At 38.1% G+C, this 17,837-nt stretch overlaps 2 protein-coding genes across 4 annotated transcripts in view; both read right to left on the bottom strand.

The window, feature by feature from the left end:
• Positions 1-1,544: 1,544 nt before the first annotated feature.
• rida (reactive intermediate imine deaminase A homolog) lies at positions 1,545-7,924 on the bottom strand. 3 transcript variants are annotated; one of them, XM_061898354.1, is made up of 6 exons: positions 7,752-7,911; positions 4,062-4,167; positions 2,534-2,588; positions 2,374-2,442; positions 1,936-1,991; positions 1,545-1,831 (listed from the first exon to the last, which is right to left on the bottom strand). In XM_061898354.1, the coding sequence occupies exons 1-6, from the start codon at positions 7,814-7,816 to the stop codon at positions 1,775-1,777; spliced, it is 408 nt and encodes a 135-aa protein (XP_061754338.1). In that variant the 5' UTR covers positions 7,817-7,911; the 3' UTR covers positions 1,545-1,774. The 3 variants fall into 3 exon arrangements, with proteins under 3 accessions (XP_061754338.1, XP_061754339.1, XP_061754340.1); XM_061898355.1 differs by lacking the exon at positions 7,752-7,911 and adding an exon at positions 7,525-7,683; XM_061898356.1 differs by lacking the exon at positions 2,374-2,442 and having other exon boundaries at positions 7,752-7,924.
• A 2,250-nt stretch (positions 7,925-10,174) lies between these two features.
• The window catches only part of stk3 (serine/threonine kinase 3 (STE20 homolog, yeast)), a 51,544-nt gene continuing 43,881 nt past the window's right edge, over positions 10,175-17,837 (bottom strand). Inside the window, exons 10-11 of the mRNA XM_061898324.1 lie at positions 17,183-17,397; positions 10,175-12,261 (exon numbers count right to left, since the gene is read on the bottom strand). Coding sequence (XP_061754308.1) covers positions 12,103-12,261; positions 17,183-17,397 — 374 coding nt within the window. The 3' untranslated portion in view covers positions 10,175-12,102. The remainder of the gene's footprint in view (positions 12,262-17,182; positions 17,398-17,837) is intronic.

Below are 17,837 nucleotides of genomic sequence, written 5' to 3'. Positions count from 1 at the left end.
TTCCGCCCGAATGCAACTGAGATAGGTTGCAGCAACCCCAGAAGGGACAAGCGGTAGAAAATGGATGGCTGGATGGATAATTTGAAAATCGACTTTGCATGTCACTATAAACTTATATAAGCCTTGCTTGTTCAATATTCAATGCAAAACTTTTTGGGATCCCTCTTAAAAGGTTAATTTGTTCAACCTCGGCCCGCGGCTTTGTTCCATTTTAAATTTTGGCCCACTCTGTATTTGAGTTTGACACCCCTGTCGTAGTGGGAATTTTTTTCATAAGAATTGATGGAAACTTGCTCGTTATTCAAAGCATATTGCATAAGAGGGAATGTGAAGTTTAACAATGCAGCAAAATATTCAACTTTACAGGCCTTATATTCTTTTTTTGCATAACTTGTTCCAATATAACAGGTGTTTGGTCTGCGAAGGATAATAACCAGGGGAAAAAAACACTACCATTAATCTCTCTGGCTGAAGGCAACCTCCATATGTTGTTGTTATATATATATATATATATATATATATATATATATATATATATATATATATATATATATATATATATATATATATATATATATATATTAGGGCTGTGAATCTTTGGATATCCCACGATTCGATTCAATATCGATTCTTGGGGTCACGATTCGATAATATATCGATTTTTTTTATTCGATTCGATTCTCGATTCGAAAACGATATTTTTCCGATTCAAAACGATTCTGTATTCATTCAATACATAGGATTTCAGCAGGATCTACCCCAGTCTGCTGACATGCTAGCAGAGTAGTAGATTTAAAAAAAAAAAGCTTTTATAATTGTAAAGGACAATGTTTTATCAACTGATTGCAATAATGTAAAGTTGTTTTAACTATTAAACGAACCAAAAATATGACTTATTTTACCTTTGTGAAAACATTGGACACAGTGTGTTGTCAAGCTTATGAGATGCGATGCAAGTGTAAGCCACTGTGACACTATTGTTCTTTGTTTTATTTTTTATAAATGTCTAATGATAATGTCAATGAGGGATTTTTAATCACTGCTATGCTGAAATTATAACTAATATTGATACTGTTTTTGATAATATTCATTTTTGTTTCATTACTTTTGGTTTGTTCTGTGTTGTGTTTGTGTCTCCTCTCAATTGATCTGTTTATTGCAGTTCTGAGTGTTGCTGGGTCAGGTTTGGTTTGGGAATTGGATTGCAGTGTTATGGTATTTATGTGTAGTGGTTTGTTGGATTGATTAAAAATAAATAAATAAATAAAATTAATTAAAAAAAAAAAAGAGAATCGATTCTGAATCACACAATGTAAACGATTCGATTCGTATTCAAATTGATTTTTCCCCACACCCCTAATATATATATATATATATGTATATATATATATATATTTTTGTAAAAATAGTTCCACAATCATTAACTTGTTTTTCTTTGATTCTGTATAATAAAAGTAAATGATCAGAACTATAGTGTGTGTATGCATAAGATGATAAAACAACAAATCAGTTCAATATATACACATGTATAAATACAATAAAAATGAAAATTGCAATTATGCTTCTTTATTTAACATCTTCACATTACCGTGGTTATTAAAACACATCACATCATTGTGCCACAATCCAAACACTGGCCTATTAAGTGCTTATCTCTTAATTGTTTTTTTTTTTTTATATATAAACGCCGGTGTTGAAAGTGGCTCATGTTGGGACATGTGTGTGAAGAAAATCATAGTCTTGATATTTGCTGTAACTTAATATAGCTGCCTAGTCAGGAATCAGAAAGAGGACCAAGGACCGCCACCGCCTCGATTTCCACCAGACCGCCCTGTGAGTGGAAAACCTCCAGTCAAACCAAAAAAGGCACAAACAAAAAAAATATTTCTGGTTGGAGAATGAAATAAATGCGTTATTCCGCACAAATGTACTCACTCGAGGGAGTGCAGCCACTTGGTAAGCGGCTCTGGCAGGGAAGTTACTGCTGAAAACTGCAAAAATAACGCAAGTCAGATATTGTTGTTCTTTTCTGTTTAGCACATGTGTTCCTATAGGCAGAATTCATAGGGCTCAATCATTAGTGCGGAATGAAAAAAAATGCTCACTTGGCTGTTTAAAAGTTCAACCGATCTAGCTTCTGCTTGTTGTTTAGGGCTGGTTACCATATAGAGGACCAAATTGGTGGATATGCAGGAGGTCACGTTACATTGACCTCCTGCATGGTGGTGTCCGCTTACCGCCGGGTGGGCGCTGTAAGCTTCTATTTCACCACTAATCCATTCATATTGGACATAGTGAGTGTCTGTGGGGTGGGGGAGGGGCATGTTCTGTATAGTAGATGTCAATAACCACTGCACAACCCAAGCGACTCACATGTCTTGTACACTTCATTGACAGCATTAAAGTCATTGATGTCTGCAAGCAGCACTGTCGTCTTCACCACTGCAATGGACAACAAGTCCAAATCTGAATGTTTATTTGATCAGAACAAGGCAATGGAGTTGGAAGTACAGTTGTGTTACGGAGGTGTCACCATTGGTGTAGTCGCAGCCAGACGCTTTTAGGATCTCCCCCATGTTGACCAAAGCCTGTGGAAAAACATTTAAGACAAATATCATTAAATCCAGTGCAGTGGATGTGTATAATGCCAGTGTTTTTCAACCACTGTGCCGCGGCTCCGTGAAATACAGTCTTGTGTGCCGTGGGAGATTATCTAATTTCACCTAATATTTTTTGCAAACCAGTAATTACAGTCTGCAAATTTTTTGTTGTTGTTGAGTGTCGGTGCTGTCTAGAGCTCTCCCGTCCGAAGGCAAAACCCAGTAACTGAAAATAATTTTGGAGTTCCTAGGTGATATGCTTTACATTAGTGTATGCGATATTGTAATTTGTTCCGTAAGTAAGCTGTTACGCGCATGGCAGGACCTAGCAACTACCACATAACCGCGTAGATACAACAGAAAAACCTAGTATCTCAAGGGACCAATCGGAGCTTCTTTGTCAGTCGCCTTACTGTCTTTAATGAGACATTTGCACGAATGGGGGCCGACGGTCAACCTGATTATGTGATATTATGGAACAAGGGGATATTTGGAAGATTTGCCCAGGACGTTGCAAGCACCTTCATTAAATGTATTGTTCTTAATTCTTCCCCTTGCATACTCTTTTGGGCAGATAACTGTGGAGGTCAAAATAAAAACTGGACGCTGTACACGGCTCTTGCCCAATGTGCAAACGCAGAATGGGGCCCACCTGAGATTGTGATAAAATATCTGGAGAAAGGGCACACGTTCATGAGAGCAGATTCAATCCATGGCTCAATCGGCAAGAAAATGAAAGCTCAAGAAAACCTTTGGACGGGAGAGCTGGGCAGAGTAATCGTACCATATCAGTAGGTGGCCGCCACTAGCTAATTGCTTTGTAAATGTCGGGAACAGCGGTGGGCAGTGTGAAGGTAAAAAGGTGTCTGGTGAATGCCCCTAAGAAAAGGCATTGAAGCTTAGAGAAGGCTATGCAGAATTAAACTAAAACTGAACTGGCTACAAAGTAAACAAAAACAGAATGCTGGACGACAGCAAAGACTTACTGTGGAGCAAAGAAGCCGTCAACAATGTACATCCGAACATGACATGACAATCAACAATGTCCCCACAAAGAAGGACAAAAACAACTGAAATATTATTGATTGCTAAAACAAAGTAGATGCGCGAAATATCACTCAAAGGAAAACATCAAACTGCTACAGGAAAATACCAGAAAGAAGACAAAAAGACACCAAAATAGGAGCGCAAGACAAGAACTAAAACACGACACAGGAAAACAGCAACAAACTCAAAATAAGTCACGGCATGGTGTGACAGGTGGTGATAGTGATGCATGGTTGGTTATGGATTTAAGTCATATCCAACAATTGTGACAACTTTTTACTGTCAACTGAGTTTTATTTTTTTAATGATTTCTGCTGGTGGTGTGCCTCTGCATTTTTTTTAATGCAAAAGATGTGCCTCGGCTCAAAAATGGTTGAAAAACACTGTATTATGCTGTACATATGCATGCATCACCTGTTTGGCCTGAGCCTGCACCCCTCCATCGACCAGCTGACCAGAAGCCACGTCCATCCCCAGCTGACCGGAAATGTACAAGGTTCTGTCCACAAGCACCGCCTGGCTGCAGAATACAAACTCATTTTCAACATCCCAGGATGTAAGGTTTGTTATGCTGTGTGCAGTCGAGATTTAACCTGCTGAAACCCACTACTACCGACCACGCAGTCTGATAGTTTATATATCAATGATGAAATACTAACATTGCAACACATGCCAATACGGCCTTTTTAGTTTACTAAATTGCAATTTTAAATTTCCCGCGAGTTTCTTGTTGAAAACGTCGCGGAATGATGACGCGTACGCATGACGTCACGGACTGTAAGGAAATAATAGCGCTGCACCAAACACGCCTAAAAGTCGTCTCTGTTCATGGCGTAATTACACAGTATTTTGGACATCTGTGTTGCTAAATCTTTTGCAATTTGTTAATTTAATAATGGAGACTATAGAGAACATTGCTGTGGTGGAAAGCGGTGGATTGCAGCTGTCTTAGCACCGAAACATAGCCGGTGTTTCTTTGTTTGTTGTGAAACGGAGCGGTCAAGCGAACATGTTTTCTCTATGTCAACCAGCATGTATTTAGATGGGAAAATTGTGATATATATCTTACCGGAGACATCAATGGATTATTTGTCGTCCTGCAGCAGCTGTAATGTCAAAAAAGGCAGCTGTGAGCTTGGCTCCTCGGCTTCTCTCTGAGACACTGCGTGTTCACCGCAGCCAACCGACCTCTAAGTATCTCTTTACAATCTTTAAAATCTCACTAAAACACGATTAAAACAATGAGCAGATAAGGGATCTTCCAGAATTATCCTAGTAAATGTGTCTAAAAACATCTGAACCGCTCACAATGCAATCGCCTTTTTTTTTTTTTTTCTAGTCCTTCGCTATCAATATCCTCAGTCAAGAATCTTTCATCCTCGCTCAAATTAATGGGGAAATTGTCGTTTTCTCGGTCCAAATAGCTATTTTTGTTGGAGGCTCTGTCACGCCAAATTTCTTACCCCCTAAAAAAAACCTTCCCCCCAGAAGACATTTGGCGTGACAGCCCTTCTAATGCCTGAAGGGCGTGATAATATGACTCTTAAAGGTTACAGCTGCAAAATTAGCGAAGCAAAAATAGCTTGAAAGGTTAGCATGCTGGAATGCTATGATTTTTTCCTCCGTTATTTTTCACCAATGACAATCAACCAGGGCTTCACGGTGGGAGAGGGGTTAGTGCGTCTGCCTCACAATACGAAGGTCCTGCAGTCCTGGGTTCAAATCCAGGCTCGGGATCTTTCTGTGTGGAGTTTGCATGTTCTCCCCGTGAATGCGTGGGTTCCCTCTGGGTACTCCGGCTTCCTCCCACCTCCAAAGACATGCACCTGGGGATAGGTTGATTGGCAAAAAACTAAATTGGCCCTAGTGCGTGAATGTGAGTGTGAATGTTGTCTGTCTATCTGTGTTGGCCCTGCGATGAGGTGGCGACTTGTCCAGGGTGTACCCTGCCTTCTGCCCCATTGTAGCTGAGATAGGCGCCAGCGCCCCCCACGACTCCAAAAGGGAATAAGCGGTAGAAAATGGATGGATGGACAATCAGCAAATTATAATGGTTGTAAAACAGGCAGCTGTGTAGGCTGCTTTAAGCAAGTTATATGACTCTTAAGTGTTACAGCTGCAAAATTAGCGAAGCAAAAATAGCTTGAAATAAACATTGATTGATTAATCAAAAGTCCAATGTATCACAAGAGCGCTCTGTGTTTTTTAAAGACATACTGCAAAAATACTTTTCAAAGATCCTCTCCAGGACAATAGTATTCTGCTGTTTTTAAGAATCAACTGCAAAACGTTACAACTGCAAAATTAGCGAAGCAAAAGTAGCTTGAAAGGTTAGCATGCTGGAATGCTAATATTTTTTCCTCACCGTTATTTTTCACCAATGACAATCAACCAATTATAATGCTTTTAAAACAGGCAGCTGTGTGGGCTGCTTTAAAATTCTTCCACCCTCATTGGGCTCCTTCAGGCATTAGAGGGGCTGTCACGCCAAATGTCTTCCGGGGTCATGATTAATACAGACGTTTTGTTAACGCTATATTATTTTAAAAAATTTAAAAAAATGTTTACAAACACAAGCTATGGGATGACGTAAGAGAAAACGTGAGGAAACGTGACCCCGGAAGTAAATGCGTCATCCCATAGCTTGTGTTTGCAAATTGTTTTTTTACTTTTTTTTTTTTTTAATAATATAGCGTTAACAAAACGTCTGTATTTTTATAATATAGTGTTATATTTTATAATATATCGTTAACAAAACGTCTGTATTAATCATGACCCCAAAAGTAAATGGGGGGGGTTGTAGGAGGGGAAGAGACTTCCGGTACAGGCAAGGCTTTTTTATTAGCGACCAAAAGTTGCAAACTTTATCGTGAATGTTCTCTACTAAATCCTTTCAGCAAAAATATGCCAATATCTCGAAATTATCAAGTATGACAGAAAGAATGGACCTGCTATCCCCGTTTAAATAAGAAAATCTCATTTCAGTAGGCCTTTAAAGACCAGCCTACCTCAAAATAACCAGGGATATGTTTAGGAGGATAGTTATACGTTTCTGTCATCCAAATGAATGACTCGCCATTAAAATATTCTAACGTATGTTAATATTTGAAGAGCAGACTTTCAGGCTCTCTAATGACGTCACCGATGCACGGAAGTGCTCAAAAGGTGGCTAGGCTACGCAAACAACTCGCCCGATTGAGTAAAAAAAAAAAAAAAGGTATCAAATTCAACTCAATCGAAGCGAAGGGTTATAATGTGTGAACGCGTTCAATACAACTGGAAGTATTTGACATCTTCGAGCTGCGTTCAACATTTCGTTCAACTATTAGCCAAATGCTAATCTAGGCCTCTTCTGTATTATCGGGTTACGACATTTTCAACACACAACTCGATAAAATGACTAAAACGTCACTTTTTGGAATGATGGGTGTTAAGAAATACACAATGTGTTTATATACTGTAGTTAATTGTTTATCAATGTGATTTAAAAAAGGACACCATTATGAAGGACGACACTTGGCGGTTTAGTTCGGTTGGTAGAGTGGCCGCGCCAGCAACTTGAGGGTTGCAGGTTCGATTCCCGCTTCCGCCATCCTAGTCACTGCTCATGTGTCCTTGGGCAAGACACTTTACCCACCTGCTCCCAGTGCCACCCACACTGGTTTGAATGTAAGTTAGATATTGGGTTTCACTATGTAAAGCGCTTTGAGTCACTAGAGAAAAAGCGCTATATAAATATAATTCACTTCACTTCACTTGGCCTGACACCGCCCACTGTCACACGATTGGTTAAGCCGGGAACTCCTCCGGAACAAATGATGCCACATTATAACACAAACTTAAGTGACAAAAAGTTAAAACGTTTTATTAGGCTCACCTGTATATTCCTTGCCTGACTGGCGCTTTGGTTGTGTATGTAATCTGCCGAAAAATCGTTGCCATTGTCAAAAACGTGTTTTGGATTTTGAACCCACTGCTGCAAGTTTGTCAATGTTTGTATGAAGGGTTCATTGTCCACTAACTAAGACACACCTCTAGTCTAACATGAGCACATGTTTTTTTTTTTTTTTTTTTAGATCTATCTTATAGCGCTTCGTTTCTTACCTGTACGGGCCGATAGCTGCAGGCGCCAATGCGGTGGTAATAATCTTCCTGATTAGAGTAGACATCCTTGTTTTATTCCACTGCAGGGAGCTAAGAGAAGCCACGTGTACGTGTGTGTCTGGGGAACTTTTAAGTGGGGAGGAAAAGGACAAACTATGCCCTTTGAATGTTCTTGCAGGCAATATCGCAAGCGTCCTACAGGGGTTCTTTCAAGATTTGGAGACCCTTTAACCCAGTGTTGTCAAACAAATTTTTAGATCGGGGGCCACATGGAGAAAAATCTACATCCAAGTGCGCCAGACTGGTAAAATCCCTGCACAATAACTTAAAAATAAAGACACCTTCAGATTGTTTTCTGTGTTTAAAAATAGAAGAAGCACATTCTGAAAATTTACAAATCATAATGTTGTTCTTTTACACTTACATGTCGCGGTTAATAGTATTTATCTTTATTTGTCATTATTTGTATTTTCTGAATGAATGATGTGATAATGTTCATCAGTCAACTCAATGGTGTTCATTATCAATCTATCAAGATAAAAAAATATCAAAATCAAATTACAGTATGCCATGTATGTAGTTTGATCATTTTCCTCGATTGATATACTAATATCGTGTGGTTTATTTTGTACATATGTACCATCATCCAGAGATACAAAGAATTGCTATTGCAACATTCAGTAGACACATGTAGAAGAGCTGTTTCTTTCATTCAAAAATTTTAGGTTAATTTGTATACTTAGCAAACTCGTACCGCGGGCCGGATAAAACCTGTTTGCGGGCCTGATCTGGCCCACGGGCCGTACATTTGACACCCATGCTTTAACCCCTTGTGCAAGTGTATGCATATATATATATATATATATATATATATATATATAGATATATACATACATATATACATATATATATATATTAGGGGTGTGGGGAAAAATCGATTCGAATCGAATATATTGTGCGATTCAGAATCGATTCTCATTTTTTTTAAATCTATTTTTTTTTTTAATCAATCCAACAAACCACTACACAGCAATACCATAACAATGCAATCCAATTAAAAAACCAAACCTGACCCAGCAACACTCAGAACTGCAATAAACAGAGCAATTGAGAAGACACGAACACGACACAGAACACACCAAAAGTAGTAAAACAAAAATGATTATCAACAACAGTATGAATATTAGTTATAATTTCAGCATAGCAGTGATTAAAAATCCCTCATTGACATTATCATTAGACAGTTATAAAAATAAAAAAAGAAGAACAATAGTGTCACAGTGGCTTACACTTGCATCGCATCTCATAAGCTTGACAGCACACTGTGTCCAATATTTTCACAAAGATAAAATGAGTCATATTTTTGGTTCGTTTGATAGTTAAAACCAATTTACATTATTGCAATCAGTTGATAAAACATTGTCCTTTACAATTATAAAAGTTTTTTTTCTTTTTTTTTAAATCTACTACTCTGCTTGCATGTCAGCAGACTGGGGTAGATCCTGCTGAAATCCTATGTATTGAATGAATACAGAATCGTTTTGATTTGGAAAAATATCGTTTTTGAATCGAGAATCAAATCGAATCGAAAAAAATCGAAGGTATTATCGAATCGTGACCCCAAGAATTGATATTGAATCGAATCGTGGGAAACCCAAAGACTCACAGCCCTAATATATATATATATATATATATATATATATATATATATATATATGTATATATATGTATTTATATATATATATGAAATTCATATATTCATTTAACATCTTTAGTGCTATCTCTTGATATGAAGTTGTAATTATTTTTTTTTTAACATTTTATGGCCTTTTCGTAAAAAAAATAACATCTGTTGTTTATAATAGCAAAATATGCAATATTTCTCAAAACTAAATTGCAGAGTAAAATATTTTAGGTTGCATAGGGAAATATTTCATGACAGTGATTTTGATACAGTACACAAGAAATATTATTTTTACAGTTCCTATTGAAGTAAAAATGAGAGAACGCCGGCTGACTTGGTTGAGTTAATTGAGTTCACACCTAAATAATTTAAGATGTCAAAGCTCTGAGAATCATCATGGTTTTATGGCGCTGTCTGGTGGATAAGGGGTACAGTTACACCAAAACATAATTTTCCAATCAGCCAGAATGGGATTCGCTCAGATTTCATAGAAAAAGCAAAATAATGTATGGCGACTAGTCCAGGGTGTACCCCGCCTTCCGCCCGATTGTAGCTGAGATAGGCACCAGCGCCCCCCGCGACCCCAAAATGGATGGATGGATATATATGGACAATCAAATCCCTAAAGGAACTCATGTAACGCCCGTTTGGGCCCAAGGGACATAAGTTAAACAAGACTCAAGTGCATTTTATGATCTATTAACCAAAAACATAAGACAAAAGTAAACAACCCACTGCGTTTGAGGTTACCGAAGAGTTTTTTTTTATTATTTCATGCACTTTATACAAAAAAAAAGTAATAAATTAACTAGTTTTGACAGATGATGCTTCAATTTCCCACTTTCTCTCATTTAGTGGTGAAAGAAAAATACAATTTTAATTTTAAATGCAATAATGCTAATTGTTGTTTCAAACTGTACAGTTTTTAAATTAAAAAGTCTGCAGGGAAAATGTCATTTGATATACAAACAAGACACAAGCAACAAAGCCGCATGTAGTTAACAAAGGTTACTAATATGAATCAGTGATTATATAGCAAACCAGTGTTACTGAAATGTTTTAAACAATAAATAAAAAAGTTCCAATGCTTAGATTACAGCCGCTAAATCTGTAAGATCGGCAATTAGATGTGGTCCGGAAAACACACAAAATGGTGAGTAAGCCCTGATGCAAGTGACAGAAAAAGATTAAATAATGTAACAGGTCTTTTCAAAGCCACTTTGTCTGCAGTGTGTGCTGATCCACACCGCGGGTTGAAAAACATTCATGTGTAACAGTCTCTTCATTTAATAAAAAAAGAAAAACAAGTCCAATATGTCAACTGCACGTGGCGTTCAAGTCCAGTTTGCCTCATTCGGCACATTACAGTGCCCTTCAAAAAGATTAAATCAGCTGTGGTGCAACATAACTGTTATTGTTACATCCTGTTTTAAAAATTTGGTATTAATTGGAGTTAAATGTGACATATTTTGTTTATGTAGATGGAGAAGCTTAAAAACGAGAAATTGGTAGAGGCACGTAAACCGAAGAGGTCAGGTTTGAGCTTTGTGTGCAATTTGAGAAGGGAAAAAACAATGAAGCCCTAATGGTCCACATGCTTATTTCAGCTCCATGTGGGGAATCATATGTTTTAAGGCATCATCAATACTATTTTTGATTGTCTTTGGTCATGGATGAACGTGTTGCTCTTGTTACAGCTATTACACAACCTGTGTTGTGTCGTTTTTCCACTAAATGCCAAATAGTGGAACAACACTTGGATGAGAATAGAAGCAATCAAGCGGTTGTATGAGTGTCATCCATACGAAGTGCCTTCCTGGATGAACTTCAAATGGAAAAAAACTCAAAGGGGAACTGCACTTTTTTTTTTAAATTGCCTTTTGTTCACAATCTTTATGAAATGCCAATTTTTAAATACATTTTAACTCATAAATAAATATAAAACAAAGTCAGCTTACAGCGCAGCCAATGGGAGGTCCTCTAATTCGCCCATAAAAGCCAACGAATATGAAAATCATGCCCCTCACCTGTATAGTAGAAGGCTGAGGATGTAATACGACATGTTGGTACACTTTCAAGGCCGATTTAAACCTGTACATGGCGAAAACGACAAGAAAAGTCGCTTAGTTCCACCCACCTTTTCTTTGCGGGGATTTTGAGTAATTTTTTTTATCAAAAATGGAATATAACAAGATTCGAACAGTCGGCATCCTAATGACAGCAGACATTGCACAGTAAGTGATGTTTTATTATGCGTGTTGGCTCTCATGAAGTCTGCAGTGAGCAGTAATTGGTGATGTAGTGGGGAAAAAAAGTTAACGTGATGTGTGTTTTAAATTAAAATGATCAAAATACATAAATATTAAATGTTATTATAATTGTGCCGTTACTACATTACATATATGCTTACAGCATGTATATGAAACTTTAATGGAAGTGTTTGGATGTTTTTTAAAGCACTTTACAGGCAGAGTAGAGCAACTCTCATAGGCTTCATTTTAAGCTAACTTTTGATCACATTTTTTAAATATTTAGAATGCATAAATACAAGAAAAGCATATGTGTTCTTATCTTACATAAGGATTGTGAATAATAAACAAAAAAAAATGCAATTCTCTCTTAACTACTGGACAAAAAAGGCGCCACAGATTTAGAGACAGGAGGCCCTTAAAAGTTCTGCTTCCGCCGCTTTTTGGCATCCATGGCATCCAGGATAGGCTGCCTCTTGGCCGTGTAGCGTTGCCGCAGCTCTTCAATCTCTCGCTCCATCATGGGATCCAGGGCGCTCAGGCGCATTTGCAACTCCTCAAAGTCCAGATTCTTTAACTGTTAACAAAAAGAAAATAACTCAATTAGTACCAGCCGATTTTCGTGGAAAAGTATATCGCCATTGCAGATTAATGAGTTTTAATGCAGATCACAAAGGCAGATCCCTCTGGCTGACACTTTTTCTATATAGTCTCCTTGTATTTATGTGCCATTGAGGAAAATGAACTGCAGTTCTTAGTATCTTTCGTATCGTTATCACGAGTGGGCGAGGCTAAACCTGTTACATACAGAGAACTAAACTAGCCAATAATCTAGTTTAGGGTGACCATTTCCATGACACCAAAAAGGAGGACATTATGCGGCATATCAATAAATTACTATAGTATACATAGGACTCTGGTATACTCTTATTTATAGTACAATTTTGAGTAATTTAAAGATGATGTTTGTGTGGCTGAATAGGAAAAAATATTAAAGTCAAGTGTTTGTTAACAGTATTTGTATTTATTCAATACATTGTGGTGTTCAAAAAGTGATCACTGAGATGAATCTTTTTAAGTGCAGAGTGCCACAAAGGATGTGTGGACTTAAATGTAAACAACAATTAACAGGTAACATATAAAACTTAAAAAAATTGCTTTTTAAAAAAGCCTGAATAACCTTTTATATAAACAACAAAGGAGATTGTAACAAACAAACTAGAAAACATTCAACTGCTCAAAAAGCATAGCATCTCTAAAGTGCTTCAGTCTTTTGGGGACTTGTCTTCAGTGTCTGTGTGTGTGCGCAGCAGACCTGTCTTTAAGCAAACTCCACATTCACCCTCTGTAGCAGCTCAGGATCAATAGCCCTTCTGTCACCATGAAACTTCACGAAAAAATGTCCTCATTGAAGAGGTACCTGCTGCACGTTTATTACTTTTATGTTTATCCGTACCCGCGTGCCGTTCAATTGCAGCTTTCCCCTGACTACTTACGTCGACATCACATCGACAAAGTGTGCAGAAGCCATGGAATGAGTCTTGACTGCTTTTCGTTATAAATGTGTGCTCTTTTATCCATTCAGAATTAAACGAGGTCTTGCGTTTTGGCGTGATGCTAACTTTCTGTCAATGTCATGCTGCAGCAGCACATGGATCCTTGTGTTGCACCTTTCCTGCTTCCGGCGCCTAGACCGTTGTCAAGGAGCGCAGGGGAGATACTTCTCCAGGGCCGATGATTCTCGGGGCAACACCCTTTACTCCGGCAGTGGGTCTTCACAATTACGGACTCTCTGGAGATAATGACGAGTCCAGTTATTAGTTGCAAAATTGTGGCTCCTTTATTTTGGTCTCTCTCCACCGTCAAAATCCCACACACACAAACACTAGCCACTCCCCCGCCCTCAGCGACCGCTCTTTCTCTCTTGATCGCCCACTCACTCACTGACGTCACTCACCCGCTGCCACACACACATACGCTACTGTCATAACACTTGTTTACTTTTTGAACCAATGATAAGCAGATTTGTATCCGACACCGCTCTTAGCCAATCATTTGATATGTTACTGCGTTGGAGGCATTTTTTTACGGTCTATGATTGGCTATTGCGCTGCAGCCCAGCAAAGATGAAAAAGCTCCGCTCTTCAAGCAGAGTGCCTCAAAAAGGAGGACAAATACGTGTCCGGCTTGATGCTGCGCCGGACAGGGCATTAAACATCCGGACTGTCCAGCCTAAATCCGGACACCTGGTCACCTTAATCTAGCTTTATACAAAACCTAGAAATAAGTGCTTAGTAAAGTTTAAAAAAGTGTAGCTGGAAGTGCGTTACAGCAGAAAATAAGCAGCTATTGACATGAAATTAACAAAATACAGAGAGGATAATACAACAGAATGTGTTGTGTGTCTGCATTGTCGCAGTCAGTAAACGACAAGCAAGAGGAGGGCAGATCGCTCCAAAAATTGATGGTGTCGATACCAAAGGGAGCATCAGTATATGATCGACTATAGAGTGATTAGTCGATTTTTTTACCCTAAATTTTTTAAAATTAATATTTTAAAATTTTGCGGAATAATTCTCTTAACACAGGACTTTGAATTATATGTTAGTTTTTTTCTTTGAATCTAGTTTAAAATGTAACAGCACTTTTATTGGAAATTTGCATATCATTCACCATCTTTATGAAAGACAAGAACACATATGTTTATCTTTTTTGATGAATTAATTCTAATTGGTAATATATGGCAAGTATGAGGTGGCTAACAATGCACCTAATGGGAGTACACAATACAGCCTATAAAGCCTCCTAAAAAACCTCCCCAAACCGCCAACAATACTTATTTACCGGTCGTGACCTGATTATTAACCAAGTGCTAGCATCATTGGTATTACAAGCGCTAATGCATAAACTACTTTTAGCCGCTCTGTAATCATAAGAGGTAACTTGCCTTATGCAGCTATATTGGGTATATTGAGCTGGTAAGCTGCTGCATTGCCTCTGAGTTGCTAAAGGTTTGTGCTAAATTATAAATCATTCCTCTCTCTTTTATAGAATGATGTCGCCATCAACTGAGAAGGTGGTCAACTTTGACATTCAACTTATATGGCGGGAAAGACACAAAAAGACGCTCATTATTATTCTTCATCTGAACAGGAAGATATGAACATCCAGTCAGTCAGCAATCTAGTTAGAGCAGACATTGTACTGTAAGATTGTTTTATTATGTTCGTAGTTTGTATTTCTTGTTTAGCACTAAGCAATAATACTGCATGCTTTGTGTTGCACTAAAGTTGGATTTGTTAAGCACACAGCTTCTAAAAGTTGTAGCTCATTCTCTGTATATTCCGGTTCAAAATCATAAGGTTCATCATCATATTTTTTCCCAAAGTGGTCTTTGTTGTCTCTCATGAAGTCTGTCATGTAATTTTCCTGAAGGAACTCTCCTGACGGAATAAATAAAGTACTATCTAACTATCTCTCTATGATCAGGAGTGTTGTTGTTGAAGGGAAAAGTGAATGTTGGGATGCATCTGTGAAATTAAAGTTCCCCTCTATGCTTAAAATGAGCAAAAGACGTAAATATTGTCTCTCATGAAGTCTGCCATGATCAGGAGTGTTGTTAAAGGGAAAAGTGAATATCAGGATGCATCTGTGAAATTACTCTTCCCCCGTATGCTTAAAATGAGCAAATGACGTAAAAATTGTCTCTCATGAAGTCTGCCATGATCAGGAGTGTTGTAGAAGGTATAAATGAATGTCAGGATGCATCTGTGAAATTACTCTTCCCCAGTATGCTTAAAATGAGCAAAAGACGTAAATATTACAAGTTATTATGAATGTGCCTGTTACTACATTACATGTATACTTACAGCGTGTATTTAAAACATTGATGGAGGTTTTTAGATTTTTTAGAGCGCTTTATAGGCGGATTATAGCGACTCCTTTTGGATCTATTGTTAGCTGACTTTGGTTCAAGTTTATTTATGAGTTAAAGGGGAACATTATCACAATTTCAAAAGGGTTAAAACCAATAAACATCAGTTTCCAGTGGCTTATTTTATTTTTGGAAGTTTTTTTCAAAATGTTACCCATCATGGAATATCCAGAAAAAGGCTTTTAAGTGCCTGATTTTCGCTATCTGTAAATCCACCCATCCATTTTCCTGTGACGTCACATAGTGATGCCAATACAAACAAACATGGCAGATAGAACAGCAAGATATAGCAACATTAGCTCGGATTCAGACTCGGATTCCAGCGGCTTAAGCGATTCAACAGATTACGCATGTATTGAAACGGATGGTTGAAGTGTGGAGGCAGATAGCGAAAACGAAATTGAAGAAGAAACTGAAGCTATTGAGCAAATAGCTAGTGAAGCTATTCGGCGATCGCCTTCTAACCAACGATTGCATCTTTTCACCACTGGAGCGACTTAAATCCGTCGATTGGTAAGTGTTTGTTTGGCATTAAATGTGGGTGGAGGGAAAGGCTGGATGCAAATATAGCTACAAATGTACATACAGCTAGCCTAAATAGCATGTTAGCATTGATTAGCTGGCAGTTATGCCGTGACCAAATATGTCTGATTAGCACATAAGTCAATAACATAAACAAAACTCAACTTTGTGATTTCGTTGACTTTATCGTTGGAAATGCATCTTCTTTGAGTGTCGCAGGATATCCACACATCTCTGTCGTAGCATTGCTATCGTCTGTAAAATGTGCAGAAAAAACGAGGGACTTTCGCATCTTTTGACAATGGTGAAACTTGAATCCGTCGATTGGTATGTGTTTGTTTGGCATTAAAATATAGCTACAAATGAGGCATAATGATGCAATATGTACATACAGCTTGCCTAAATAGCATGTTAGCATCAATTAGCATGCCGTTCTAATTGATGCACACTCCACGTAAGTCAACTTGAATCCGGCCCTGATCGTGTTGTTACACCCTCCGACAACACACCGACGAGGTATGATGTCTCCAAGGTACGGAAAACAGTCGAAAAAACGGAAAATAAGAGAGCTGATTTGACTTCTGTGTGTAATGTGTTTGAGAAAATGGCGGATTGCTTCCCATTGTAACGTCACGGGTGAAAGGTCATCGCTCCGACAGCGAACAATTGAAAGGCGTTTAAATCGCCAAATTCACCCTTTTAGAGTTCGGAAATAGGTTAAAAATACATATGGTCTTTTTTCTGCAACATCAAGGTATATATTAAAAAAGAAAAAAGTGTCCTTGTCTTACACAATAATTGTTTGTGAATGTTATAAAACATTCCCAAAAAAGTGCAATTCCCCTTTAAATATCGTGTTCAGATTGTTAAACTTGAAACATCGAAAAATGTATAGTTAATACATGTAATGGTATATGCCAATCTGACGCATGGATGATCGGTATCAGAATCGGCAGAGTAAAACCCAGTTCGGAACATCCCTGCACTAAATAGCAGCAGTGCACTGAATAAAACAATAGCATGAAGTGAGCGTTTGACTCACAAAGTCAAAGTCGCCGTCCTGCGGCACCTTCCAGTTGTCGGGAAATATATTCTTGGACTGGATGTGGTAGCCGGGCTGCTCCTGAGGCTGGTTGTGGTTGTAGTTCTCCTGCTGGTGCTGGTTCTGATGCTGCTGCAGGGCCGCCTTGTTGGAGTCCTGCTTGTCAAAGTAGTCCATGAAGGACGGACGCAAGGGCTGCTGTGGGGTGGCGTGCCCTGTAGAACCAAGGTGATAGGACTTTTTAACTTAGAAAATCAAGCTTGTGTTTTAAAAGCAGCTTAAATAGGTTGCTTAATATCCAAAAGCGACTTTTTAAAAGATGTTCAAACAGTCAAATGTAAAAGCAAACAAAAAAAATTTGATAATTTTCCGCACTTGGTTTTCTTGACAATTGAGAGAAGAGGCGCTCTAACCATCACTTATGAAGTTCATAAAACATCTTAAAAAAAACAAAACCCTGCTTCTGCAGGCTTTCGAACCACATCTTAAAACAAGCCTGGAACTACCAGTTGAGTATGGACGGTGTAGGGCGTGCATAGCGGGGGCTTAATGGAAATTAACCTTTTGTATGTTTTATTGGCACTTTTGCTAACTCCAGGCATCAACTCTACAATAGTTTTACTAACCTGTCGTGTCCAGCTTCTTTTTTGTCATT

Source organism: Nerophis ophidion, linkage group LG04 (genome assembly GCF_033978795.1).
Source record: "Nerophis ophidion isolate RoL-2023_Sa linkage group LG04, RoL_Noph_v1.0, whole genome shotgun sequence".
NCBI lineage: Eukaryota > Metazoa > Chordata > Actinopteri > Syngnathiformes > Syngnathidae > Nerophis > Nerophis ophidion.
Note: the sequence above shows the minus strand (reverse complement) of the source record. Positions and strands in the feature narration are given on the sequence as shown.